Source organism: Mastigoproctus giganteus, unplaced genomic scaffold (genome assembly GCF_048544385.1).
Source record: "Mastigoproctus giganteus isolate SK-2022 unplaced genomic scaffold, ASM4854438v1 scaffold_16, whole genome shotgun sequence".
Classification (NCBI taxonomy): domain Eukaryota; kingdom Metazoa; phylum Arthropoda; class Arachnida; order Uropygi; family Thelyphonidae; genus Mastigoproctus; species Mastigoproctus giganteus.
Genome location: NW_028328293.1, coordinates 2808846 through 2823265, shown reverse-complemented (window position 1 = coordinate 2823265; position 14420 = coordinate 2808846). Strand labels below are relative to the sequence as shown.

Here is a 14420-nt window from a genome sequence, read left to right as displayed (position 1 = left end):
CTGCAGCTTGTCCAATCAGTCAGCTTTTGCTGGATCCCTTGGCCATTCTGTCATCCTGGGAAATGAAAGTGCTGACTTTGCTGCTAAACATCCTCAACCTGCTCTCTCACAACATCCTCACATTCCTTACACTGATTATAAGTCTATTATTCATAAAGCATGTTACAACAACTGGTCAGAGATCTGGAAAAGTAACACCAACAATAAACTTTACCAGATAAAACAAGAACCAAAGCTGTGACAAAACTGTGGCAGTTAAGAGGAAGTGGTGTTGGCAAGGCTGAGAATTGGACATACGCATTATACCCATCTCTTCCTGTTATTGGGAGAAAACCCATCCCAGTGCTCATTCTGTAAATCAGCTTACGGTCCGCCATTTTCTGCTTTATTGTCGCTTATATTCAACCATCTGGTCAAACACTTTTCAATCACTTTCCAGGCTTAACGTATCACATGGTTTATCTCATATCCTAGAAAACGATGCAAATTTGAAAAAATTTTAACATACTTAAAATGTATTGGCCTATAAGAGTATATAATTTAACAACTATAAGGATATGATCATGCAATTAAACTATGAATAGACACAATTTAGCCTCAGTAGCCCTTGTGTTATTAAACCCCATAACAACAACAACAACAACACCCATGATTACTATGCCAGAGAATAGATTTTGTATTAGAATCCAAAGTGACGATTTGATTTGTATTGATTAATACCATTAAAAACCCTTTCCAGATAATCAATAGAACAGGTAATATCCTGAGATGAATGACAATACAATGAAATTATGTAAAAAGATATATGCTGTACTGCTATTAAAACATGTTGCATTTTGAGTACATAAACCTGATATAATGGTTAAATTGATATCATTATTAAACACTATAATAGCAGATTTTGGCTGCCAATCTGAGGATTGTACAATTTTTGATATTTCTGCATATCCAGCTACTTTAGACTGAATACCCTGAAACATAGTCACATAAAAGGGTTCTTGTAAACACATGTAACCATATCATAACCATACTGAGGCACAATTACTTGTATTCCATCTGCGACCGTACGTGACCTTTGAGCATTTAATTGCATAACTTTTATTTGACTACTTCTCACCATATTAGCTCTAGTAGTATCCAAGTTATCAGGTGTATTTCTCATCATCAGTGATTCTTACTTTTGCTAATTCCACAGCTCTCAGATACTCTGGGCACTTCTGATCTCATGCTGAATGATTGTAATCTTTATTACATTGCTTGCAATTAATACATTTAGGATCACTCTTTATTAATACAATCTGCACATACATGGACACCCTCCTCTGCACAGTGGCCACATGACACAGTTTTATGCATGCAGAATTGTAATGCATGTCTTGTATAATATCTTCTTTACTCATATTCTTGGATATATCATACACTAGAATTGTAGGATTATTCATTTTAGGTTTGTCATATTTAAATCCCAATGTTGCAAAATAGTCTGAATCTTCTATTTTATGCATGTCATTTCTATCATTGGTTTCCAACAAAACCCCCTGGTTCTTTATCACCCTCCTATTACATATTTTAACTTCTTTAAATTTACTATTTAAGTATTTGCCACCACTTTCTTTTACATCTTGACTATTCTGATATTCAGAAGTTTCAGCAGCTCTCAATAGCACTCCATTCTGTTAAGTTCTGCTTTTAATTGTAGATGCTTCTTAACCTGTTGTGGGAGACTTTTCATAAAGCTTTACCCACCAATCTTATCTGTAAGTAACCCTTCCAAAACTTTATCAGCATAAGTCGACAACTGATTCACCACCTGGTTTTGCAAGGGTTGTCCCATCACCAGACTGTCAAATAGATTAACCCTAGCTTGTAGCTCCTCCACCTTAGCCTTTAGTTATCAATTGTCAATGCCATCACTACAGTCTCCATATCAACCCATTCTAATACATAATTGATGCTGCTTTAGTTATCTTATTCCCTTTTTTTTGTAGTATATTCAACTACTTGCTTTTTTAATTTAGTAATAATTTCGTAATAAAAAGTACCCTCGTATCTACCTCTCCGACCAGGCGCCTCCGTGGCCAGGTGGGAAGGAGCAGCAGTGCGTAGCACACGCTTCTTGATTAGACCGGGGTTCAAGCCCATCACCACCAAATACGGAGGATGCGGAAAGGTCAGGTAATGACCACCGCATATCCCGGAGCAATATGGCCTTAGTTGCTAATGCTCCTAAAAACCAAACAACAACCTCTCCGACCATCAAAACTACTTGCCAGTATATTACTAACTTTAGCACTAATATCATCCTGCTTTAAATCACCTACTATAGACAAAATATTTCTTTCTCAGTCTACTTCAACACTATTATTTTCTTCAGGGACCCTGAGTGCCAAGCGATCTTTCTAGTGCGATTATCTAGCATTTTTCCTAGTGCGAGTACTAGTGCTTTCTTAAACCCTCCACTGCTCGCAACGTCACTGCTTCATTGCTAGCAACATTACTGCTAGCCCCGTTTGCAGCATTACTGCTATCACTAGCAACGTACTGCTCTCCTATTCTTCTGATCGCTTGGTCACTGGTTGGCACCACTCCTGCCTCCACATGGCGGGGTTGGTAACCTGCGAGAAGGAAGCCCCTCTCCTGGGGCTGAAAGGAGCAACAATGGATTGCAACGAATATCCATCACTAGAACCAACAGGCTCTCAACATACTGACACTTGTAGAAGGGAACATGATCTAGCAAATCAGAACTACCATCTTATCTGATAATGCATTCATTATCGACTCAACCATTAAGCAAATTGTCTCCCTTTGTCATTCAAAGATGTCTTGAAAATTCAGCAGGAACACCAAAAATGGTAAAATGACCCCAGTCAGGAGATCTATTAATTGAAACCAAACAGCAAAGACACTCTGAACTGTTATTGAAACTGTCACAAATAAACATAAATGAAATAGTTAATAAATTTGCATCTCTTAAAGCAAGGAAATATAAATTTGTATAATTTTTTAACAGTATAATTTTCCTTTTATTTTATTATTGCAATACAGTATGATTACTGTGATTTAGAATTTAAAGTTTATTTCCAGAATTTCAGAATGATTTTATTATTTTTGTTTGTTGTTTATATTATATGTGAGATATGTTGCAATTCTTTTCTTTTTCAGTAAATTAATAATAATGTTTTACTCTTTGTATTATTTTTTAATCCAAATATTTTGGGGTGGCAAATTTGATTTCGCTTACTGGAGGCACATAGGGTCGCAGCGATCCTTGGTATGTCTGTACCTGTCTGTCACTAAGGAAGTAGTATATATATATATATATATACATCGAATGAGTATCTAAGGGAAAAAAATTCTAACTTTTTGTATAAAAGCTGCACATGTTAGGTAAAAACAATTTGTATTTTAAGAATTGGCATAAAAATACATCCAGAAACACCATGAATTTTGTAAACATCAAAATGTATGCAGATAAGTGTTATCAGTGACAATTTGTGCATTAAGAATCCCTCAATAAAGGAACCACACTAGGTGGCAGTGATCATAATATTTTCGTGTGGGATTTACTGAAAGATACATCTGCTGTCAAGGGTAAAGTGAAAAGATTTTGCTTTTGAAAAGGTAACTAAAAAGAAGTGGTGATGCTGTCTTTGTGCATACAAAGAATTTTGAGCTCCTGGGAACGATAAGTTTTTTTGCAAAATTTTGCCGTATTTTTGACTTAATTCGCATATTAAATTGTCTTCAGTAAATAGCTTAATAGTTTTAGTCATGTTTGTTTGCTTATTTTTAATATTAGCTAGAGATTTTGCAAGTTGCAACTTAATATTATTGGAGTCCCTCAGGGTTCGGGGACTCCACTAGTCCAATACACCGATGAGCCAAAACATTATGACCACCTTCGTAATATGATTTTGGTCTTCCACGTGCAGCCAAAACATCTGGTACCCATCAAGGCACGGACACTACAAGCTTTCTAAATGTGTCTTCAACACATAACCAGCAGTTCCTTTAACTCTTGTAAGGTCCGTGGTTGAGATGCCGCAGATCGGAGTTGCTGTTCCAACACAAACCACAGATGCTTGATGGGATTGATGTCTGAGGAATTTAGAGGCCAAGGCAATACCTGGAAGTCTTCCTCATGTTCTGCGAACCAGTCTCGAACAATCCAGGCAGTGTGGCATGGCACATTATCCTACTGAAAGACTGCACCGCCAGAGGGGAAGACCGTTGCCATGAATCATAAACGATGCACATGTGCTCAGCTGTCCACATGGTGCAACAGGAAATGTGATTCATCAGACCAGACAACCTTCCAATCACTCAAGGTCCAGTTTCAATGTTCGTGTGCCCATTGTAGCCTCTGTCGGCAGTGAACCGTGGTTAGCATGGGCACTCAGAGCAGCCTGCAGCTACGCAGCCCCATTTTCAGCAGGGTTCTTTGTACTGTGTGTTGTGACACATTACCCCCATCACCAGCATTCCAATTACTGGCAAGTTGCGCCACAGTCGCCTTTCTCTTGCCATGTACCACCCCGGAGAGCCTTCGCTCACCTCAAGCATTGATGAGCTGTGGTCGTCCAACACCTTGCCAGCGGTTCATGGGTGTTCCTCGGACCACTTTCGGTAGATACTAACCACATCTGACTGTGAGCATCCCACTAGCCATGCCATTTCAGATATGCTCTAACCCAGTTGTCTGGCCATTACAATTTGGCCTTTGTCGAACTTGCTTAAGTTTGCTGCCTTTCCCATCTAAAGAACAAGAGTAACACTGATTAACAGAGCTCAGTATCAGGTGTTTTTTATACTGCCAGGTGACCTGTGCACACGCTGTAGTTCACCTGCAGTTGCTTCGATTTGCATAACGACTTGCTGGTCATAATGTTTTGGCTCATCGGTGTATATATTAATGACATGGATGAAGGTATATTAGGCTTAATGTCCTAGTTTCATGATACTAAGGTTGGCAGGGTTGTTAATGACACTATGTTACTGCAACAGGATCTAGAAAAGTTGGGAAGATGTGCTGAGAAGTTGCCACTTCTCAGCAGTCTTCCATGCACTCTGCAGTCTTCCATGTGTAACACTGACAAATTCAAAGTACTGCATATGAGCAGCAGTAACCCCAGAGAACTGTACCAACTGTGGTACTACACTCAGTGTAGTGTAGAATGAAAAAGACCTGACTATAATTGTGCAGTCAGATATGAAGTTCTCAGAGCAGTGCAGACAGGCTGCTAGGACAGCTCATGGGGTTTTGTCAGTGATATACTGGAATTTTGCTAGCTGGGAGAAGTTGATTATTCATTGTATTAGGCTGTGGTCAGGCGACATCTTCTTGAGTACTGTATACAGGTGCAGAGGCCTCATTTTAGGTAGATTGTAGAGCTGCTGGAATGGATGCAGAGAAGGGGAAAGAGATTGGTGAATAGGAACACAAGGGTACCCTTACAATTAAAGGCTTCAGTTCTATAAATTACAGCATCTAGAGATGCTGTAATTTTTAGAACTGAACCTTTTTTTGTTGATGCCCTATAAGCTTGCTTTCTTGTTCATTTGTGACTACTAATACCTTATAAAAGCCATACCCATTTGGAATGAAAACCCAGGAGGATTATTGACAAAATAATGCAATGAACTATGGATGAGATAATTTTTATAACCCTTCTCAAAAATTTCTCAGTTTGCTCATATCAGCCTTATTTCATCTTTTCCTGCCACTCAGGGGTAGGATATACCATTATCATGTTAACAGGATAGCAAAAAGACAAAATTTTATAAGAGTAATACAATATGTTCTTTACTAGTAATAAAAATCTGAAACAATTACTGTGCTTTGGATTCACTCCCCCAAAAAATGAGAGATGTTATTAATAGGTTTTTTGCTGTGGTAAATATTATGTAAGACACATTCTATGCAAATTGGAAACAAGGATTGGGAAACAGGTCTAACCAAAAGAGAAATCATCCAGCAAACTTATGTAGCATATTTGTTGCAGAGGACTGTGGCTTCAACATCTCAAACCCCCAATATTGTACATTGCAATACACTATTAGAGATGAGAGATTTAAGAGGAACACTGTGTTCAGAAAGATTACACCAAAATAGTAACAGAAATGGAGACTGAATTTCCATCCCCTCAGCATGGCTGCTCTTTCACAAAAAAAAAAACAGACATCTAGCCACCCAGCAAGACTGCACTTCTTTAACAAATAAAGAGGAGAACACAATGCTTAGCACTAATCAGTCAGTTCTCCCAACTAGCACTAATTGTAGACATGCTGAGAGGTTAGAAATTTAACCTGTGTTTCTGTTTACTATTCTGGTTACTCTCAAGTTGACTCTCAGTCATCCTACCTAGCTGTCTAATTTCGAGGGCTTAGTATCATCATCATCATCAGCCATTTTCAATCCACTGCAGGATGAAAGCCTCTCCAGCAACTTTCCAGTTCCTTCTGTTTTGAGCACTGGCCATCCATTTACTACCCACAAACTCATGAATTTCATCTATCCATCTCCGCCTTTGTCTTCCAGGTTTTCTTCTAGAAAACCCTCTTGGGTACCATTCTGTTATTTTCTTAGTCCATCTGTCATCATGTCTTCGAGCTATGTGTCCTGCCCAAGACCATTTTAGTTCTTTAGTTTTGATAAGAATGTCCTTTACTTGAGTTTGTTGCCTAATCCATGTGTTTCTCTTCTTATCTAACAGTCTGATTCCCAATATAATTCTTTCCATTCTTCGCTGTGTAGTTCTCAGCTTCTCTTCCATTCTTTTGGTGAGTGCGCAGTTTCACTTCCATAAGTCATGATGGGGAGTATACATTGGTTCAGGCGCCTTCGTAGCCAGGTGGGAAGGAGCAGCAGTGCGTAGCACACGCTTCTTGATTAGACCGGGGTTCAAGCCCATCACCACCAAATACGGAGGATGCGGAAAGGTCAGGGAATGACCACCGCATATCCCGAAGCAATATGGCCTTAGTTGCTAATGCTCCTAAAAAAAAAACTAAATAACAAATAAATAACAAATACATTGGTTCATTATTTTACGTTTCAGACAAACTGGGATATTGCTCTTCAGTATGTGACTATATTTCCTGAATGCTATCCAACCAATATTTATTCTTCTCTTGACTTCCAGCCATTTATCATTATTACAGCTAATAACTTGTCCCAGATAAGTATATGACTCCACCTTTTCAATTACTACTCCTCCAATCATTATTTCCCTTTTTGTGGCATACTTGTTCATCATTACTTTTGTTTTAGCCATATTCATCTTTAGTCCAAAATCCTTACTAACTGTGCATAACTGATTAAGATTTTCCTCTAATTCTTTGGGATCGTGGCTTAACTTCATCTTCCACCAGGACTTTCCGATTCTTCATTTTCTTCAATGCATGTTCTACCTCATCAGGAAGAATATCGGGTATGTCGTATGTGTTGCTACTTTGCAATCCATCTTCCTCACTGCTGGCATCATTCCCTTGCTCCTTGTATAATTCTCTATAGTAGCCTTCTCTATTTGAATTATGCCTTCTCTGCTGTTTATAAGTACACCATTGCTATTCTTCAGTTTCAGTATCATTTGTCTTTCTGTATTATTGCTCATGGCTGCTGATTTAAATCCTTTGTTTTCCTTTAATGCTTGTTCTACTTTTCTTGTGTTAAATCTTCTTATGTCCTTTCTGAGTCTCTTTCTAATGGCTTTGCATAACTCAGTATACTCAATTTTTTCCTTGTCAGTGTTTATCTTGCTCTTCATTTTTCGTCTTCAGTTCATCATAATAAGTGTTTCTTGACTAATTTTTTCTTCTTTGGATTTCTTTTTCCCTATAGGTTTCTTGGGCTTTATCACTTTCAGAAAGTTGTAATATTCCTCGTTGATATCTTGGTCCTGAGCAGTCTGCAGAATCTCAAACTTGTTCTTAAGTTCCAGTACATACTGCTTTTTCTCCTCTTCTGTTATCTCAAAGACCTTTGTATTATTTACTCGTGTCAGTTTTTTCCTTTCCTTTCCTTTCCTACATCTATATCAAGTGTACTTCTTACCATTTTGTGATCACTTCCAACGTTTACCTTATTCAGGATGGTAACATCATTCACAATATATCTTCTGTTAGTGAGGATGAAGTCGATTTCATTAGTTGTTAATCCATTTGGACTCTTCCATGTCCACTTTCTGTTCACCCTTTTCTTGAAAAAAGTGTTCATTACTGACAATCCTTGAGATTCTGCAAATTTCACAAGTCTTTCACCTCTTTCATTTCTTTCACCAATTCCAAAATTTCCTATAGTTCCCCTTTCTGCACTGTTTTGTCTTTTTCCAACCTTAGCATTGAAGTCCCCCATAATAATAGTGTAGTGGGTTTTCTGCTCATCTAGAAGACTCAATTTCGGTGTACATTTCTTCAACCTCTTCATCATCATGGCTCGATGTTGGTGCATAAATCATTATAACCTTTAGCTTGTACCTCTTAGAAATCTTGAGTATTAGTCTTGACACCCTTGTTGATGTACTTTTGAATTCCAAAATGTTTTTTAAATATTTATGGACCAGATGCCCAACTCCACCTTCACTCCTTTCACTGTTTCCATTGGTGTACAGCAGATTTCCACTTGATAAACTTATAAGTGATTCATTTCTTCTTCTTGTTTCAGCCAAACCGATGATATTCCAATTCACATTTTCTAATTCCTTTTCCAGCTCTAATATCCTGTCTTCACCGATGAGTGATCTTACGTTATAACAGGCCAAGTTCAGTTTCCGTGCACGGCAGCCTGATCATACCCAGAGATTCTTAGCACCCTCTGCTTCCACTCTGATTCTCTTGGTGCCGTAAGAGGGGGGAGTGAAAGCTGCTGGGGACTGAGGGCCATTTGTTTTGTCGTGCTGTCATATGCTGGAGGGTTTGGTCTTTTCCTCTTCAAGCTGACCAGGCGTCTTGAAGAGAACCACTCTACACGTTCGTTGCCACCTAAGTGACGTAACAGGGCTTACCATCGAGAAGGTGTGCATGAGTGGATTTTAGGGAGGCAGGCCAACTGGACTTCTCCTTAATCTTCTGTAATAGAGAGATATTGGATCCATCAGTGTTTTAGGCTGAGTGTCTGATAACACACAGGATACCTGTTCCTCTCAAAGCCCCTCAGGGCTTAGTATCAGACAACATTAACTACAAAATTGCATTTTTTTTTTTGAGACAACTTTAGTTTAACTTTACACAAATAACAATGCATATTATGTCATAGAAATGTATTTCTCTAGTAGTTTACACTTCGGCTATAAGCACATTTCCGGTAAACGAAGAAAATGTCAAATGACTTTTTCTTGGTTAATTACAAAATGCTTACTACAAAATGATTTTGTAGTTAGCGGTGTCTGACAGTAAAGCCTCAATTTATTAGAGTGCTGGACCACGGATCCCTTTCTTTCTTTCAGGATTTTAGAAACCCATGATCCTAATGCTTCTTCTCTTTTCTGTGTGACTGTCAGAGTGTTTATAGCCCTGTTTAAATTTTCATGTTATTTTCCATGGTAAAATGTACCAAAGAGGTCTGAAAAATCTATTTTATCTAAATGTAAATGAATGAATATTTTTAACTTGTTTTTACAATGCATGTAGTGTCGTTTACAAATAACTTTCTTTTAACGTCACGCATGTGCCTCACTTAATGGTATGTGTTAAGTTTACATAGTGTCATATTTCTTTTAATAATGGTCGACTGTTTTTACACTGACATAAAATAACTTGCACTTATGTTTATCATTGCTTTACAACAAAGAACTAATTCCACCGAAGTGGAATTAGTTCTGCGTTGGAAAGTGCTGAATGTGCTGTTTCAAGCAAAAGTATATGCCACTATGTTTTTTTTTCTTATTGTTTCTATGCTTTTAAAAGTCCCACTTGAAATTCATAACAGTTTCAGCCTACTTTATAGAGCAAAACTATCAGGGTAGCTGTGTTTATGTAAAAGCATAATAAATGGTAATTATCATTAATCATTTATACATTTGCTGTTTTATTTTTTTTAGTGCAAAAATATTTCAAGTGTCAAAGTGCAGTGGATGTGGGCACCACCTTGAATTGCCATCTGTCCACTTTCTTTGTGGGCACTCTTATCATCAACAGTAAGTTAATCAGAATATACTCAATAAATTTAGTATTTCGTACTAACCATTTGAAAGACACAATGTGGCCCTGGCAGTCTATGTGTCATAAAACTCCATCACAACAACAACAATATGCCAGACCATCCAGTTATAATTAAATTGTACCTGTTTTTATTGGTATCAATATAGATATCTAGTTTTCAGTTCAGCTTTTCGTAGACAAATTTTTAATGGTTCTTGTGATATGTAAGTATATACAAAAAACCACCACCATTTCAGTTTTAGAATGTACAGATCACCAAAGGAAATAAAATTCAAGTATGTCATGCAACATAATAATAATATAACAACTCAGGTAATGTGCAGTTGTGTTCATTTCTGAAATATTTTTATTTTTCCCATAAAGGAATTGAATTTTCCTATTTGTGCTAAACAGAAATGAAAAGTAAATAAAATGACTGGCTTTTTTATGAATTGCAAATTAATTAATTATTACTGATTAATTTATTTATAAAATTTGACATTGTTTAGTGGAATTACTACAGATATTATGTAGGGCACATTCTATGCAAATTGGAAACAACTACAGATTATTGTTGAATAATCTGTAGTTGAATTTTAAGACAAACCAAAGTTTGTGTGCTGGGTATCATTTTTATAACATCTCAAATATATAGTGAAATTGCACTAATTAATCTGTAGTTTGAATTTTACACAGGTTGAGACTTCCTGCCCTAAAATTTTATTAGTCTAATTTTCACAGCCTGGTCTGTGCTTGTTAACAGGAGAAACTGCTTCTACAGGGATGGGATACACTTAACTAGAAAGGTTGCAAGAATATTTGCTGATGCTGTCGAGGCAGTGTTAGGTGGGTCGGTAAACTGCTAGCTGGGGGGGGATACACGGACTAATACATTAACAGCAGCTGCTGGCAGAGGTGAAAGTGATTCTTGCACTACTTCTATTGAAATGAGCAGTGGCCTGGAAAACAAGATGCAAGTTATTTCAGAGACTGCTGGGAGTCATTGCAGTGCAAGTAAACACATGGGCTGTGTTAGGGTAGCGAAGAATAGGAACAGATACATGTATACCTGCGTATACACCAATGCTAGGAGTTTTGTAAATAAATTTGATGAATTTGAGGTGTTGGTCAAAACATCTAAGGCAGATATTGTTGGGATATCAGAGACGTGGTGCCACACAGATATAAGGAAAGCAACTGGAATTTGGGAAGTACAATCTGTACAGGAACAATAGACAGGATAGGAAGAGAGGAGGGGTTATGCTATTAGTTAAGAAACACATAAAATCGTTTTTTATGTGTTTCTTTTTATGTGCAGCCAGTTGACATCACTGGACAGTGCAGTGTCGAGTCAGTTTGGTGTGACATAGGCACTGGGGGATCAAAATTGAGAGTAGGAGTGTATTATAGGCCTAATGTCTCTGATGAGTATAATAAAAAACTGTACAGGGAAATAGAGTGCACCAGTAAATCAGAGAGTCTTCTAATGGGGGATTTTAATTTCCCAGAGATTGACTGGAATTTGTGGGTTGGTCACTCACACACTAGCAAGGCTTTTGTTGATTTATTGGATGATTGTTTACTACATCAGCATGTTCGAGAGGCAACAAGGGGGAGTAATACTTTGGTCTGATTATCAGAAGTGATTCTTCGTGCATTAAGAATCTGCAGATAAAGGAACCACTAGGTGGAAGTTATCACAGTGTGCTGAAGTGGAATTTACTCAAAGAGGTAACTACTATCAGAGGTAAAGGGAAGGGTTTTTGTAAAGGCGACTACGGAAGTATGAGACGGTATTTAAATTCTATACAGTGGGACCAACTGATGATATTACCAACAGCAAATTCAAAATGGGAGGCATTCAAAGAATTAATCTTGGAAGCTACAAGGCTTTGCATACCAACTAAGAAATATTGTTCAATGTTTAGGCCTAAATCGATGTCACATAAACCGAGACATGTGGCAGAGATGAAAAATACATGGGATACATATAAAGTAAGGGGCTCTGTGCCACACTGGACAGGGGTTTAACCCTGCTTACACTGCATGGATGGCCCCAAGCCCATCCATGCCAACACATCATGGTGTCTACATGATGGGCTTGGGGCCATAAGACTATATGCCCATCAGTCTATCCAGGGATGGGGGTGGGGAAGATACATAATTTATTATACAGAGAAGGGTAACGAGATTTGGTGAGTAAAACAAAGGGTTGCTCTTACCAAGAAAGGCTTAAGTTCTGCTATTGCAGTATCTGGAGACTAGGCACCTCCAAGGTGATCTGATTGAGATGTATAAGGCCTTGAATGGTTTGCACAAGCATCATTGCTGATGGGATTCTACTTCTTGCTCAGATTATGCACCTGAGGACATAAATTCAAATTGAGGAGAGACAGTTGTAGAATAGATGTGTAAGCCAGCGTGTGGTTGATTGTTGGAACAAACTTCCAACAAACTTAGTTTAAATGAATTCAGGGAAGAACTGGACAAGCTTTTGTAGTGCGAATGGATGGGTGAAATGAGATTTTTTTTTTTTTTTTTGCATGCCATATAATCTTTATTACTTGCATCATATGCCTCTTCTAATGCTAATACTAAATCATGTCTCATGTGCGAACTTTGGTGTGAAATGACCAAAAAATAACTGTGAAATAGCTGAAAAAACATGTCTGCATTGGATCATGTCATTCTATTGTAGTGAAAACTTTTAACACAAGGCAAGTTTCTTCAGAGTTCATACCATGGTTGTTAACAGAGAAAGAACAGAAATACTGCCACTTCTGATTTGTTGGAATAGTAACTAATAGCAAGACATTTTTGAAATGTATCATAACTGGAGATGATAAGTGGCTTTTTGGGTATGATTCTTAAACTGAACAACAGTCATCCTAGTGGAAGATTCCTTTCCTCTTGACTCAAAACAAAAAAAGTGTGGAAAGAGTGCAACAAAACAGAGAAAAAATAAAGAATTCAATGAAATTCTGAGATGCCTTAATGATGTAATTTGAAGAAAGAGACTAGTAAAATTTACTCCACAGATGTTTGCCTCACTGTGAGAATAGCACTCACATTAAACATTACTTGTACAGAATTTTTTCCAAACATGGAATTGCTCAAGTCCAGCTATTACATATTCACTACATATAACTTAAGGAGACTTTTTGTTTTCCTAAGACTTGAGTGGGAGACTTTGAAAGGTTGTTGATTTGATTATGTAAAAATAGTAAAGAATAATATAGTAGCCCAGATTTCAAAATTAGCTTTCAGAAGTGCTTCAAAGAGTGGGAAAATTATTGGGTTAAATACATTGCTTCAGGAGGAGGCTATTTTGAAGAAGATAAGTCATCTGTTTCATTTCTTACGTATATTTAATTTATCTATATTATATCAGTCAGAACAGGCCTCATATGTTCAGTAAATTGATAACATAAAAAAACAGCTCTTCAAAAAGTAACTGCTTTCATATTTATAGTACTTAAAACTGTGAATTTTTCTTTTCTGTGCATCTACCATATTTCCCATTCATTCCTCCAATGAGCACATTTCCCTAGACATAATGTGCTTTGGCGCCTCCGTAGCCAGGTGGGAAGGAGCAGCAGTGCGTAGCACACGCTTCTTGATTAGACCGGGGTTCGAGCCCGTCACCACCAAATACGGATAATTCGGAAAGGTCAGGGAATGACCACCGCATATCCCGGAGCAATATGGCCTTAGTTGCTAATGCTCCTAAAAACCAAATAACAAAACAAACATAATGTGCTTTGTCTACAGTATATAATATATAAATGATCTTTGTTGATACCTATGAAAAAAATAATTTCTGGATTTCTGTTTATTGAATTTTAATGAAATTTGGGGTGGTGTGACGTCATTCTTAACAACGAAATATAAAATATCATGGAAGTCACTGGGTGTTACATTCTGCAAGGCACAAGGCACTTGACCATCTGCCTGCAAGAAACAATCTCTCCATGGCCAAATTGGTTGACAAGGCTGTCATTATATACTCCCTCCTATCGTATCTGAACATAATTGCAGACACTTTCAAATATATGAAAATCGTACCAAATGAACTGGCGTAGTTCATGTAGTCCATGCGCCACTAAACCCCAATACAAACTAAACCAAACTTTCAAATATAACCCTAACTAGAAACATTTTTCAACATTAGCCTGTACTTGTTAAGTAAGTCTGCAGATCTCCTACTGTTAATGTCATTAAAGCCAACGTGTACAACGATATCACCTTTTGTGATATTGTTGTACACGTTGATATCTTAA

At 37.5% G+C, this 14420-nt stretch overlaps 1 protein-coding gene across 1 annotated transcript in view; it reads left to right on the top strand.

Annotated features, from left to right (window-relative positions):
* LOC150074894 (vacuolar protein sorting-associated protein 11 homolog) overlaps nt 1-14420 on the top strand; it is a 612407-nt gene that overhangs the window by 498543 nt on the left and 99444 nt on the right. The window contains exon 27 of the mRNA XM_090389417.1: nt 10041-10136. Within this exon, the coding sequence (XP_090245543.1) occupies nt 10041-10136 (96 nt within the window). The remainder of the gene's footprint in view (nt 1-10040; nt 10137-14420) is intronic.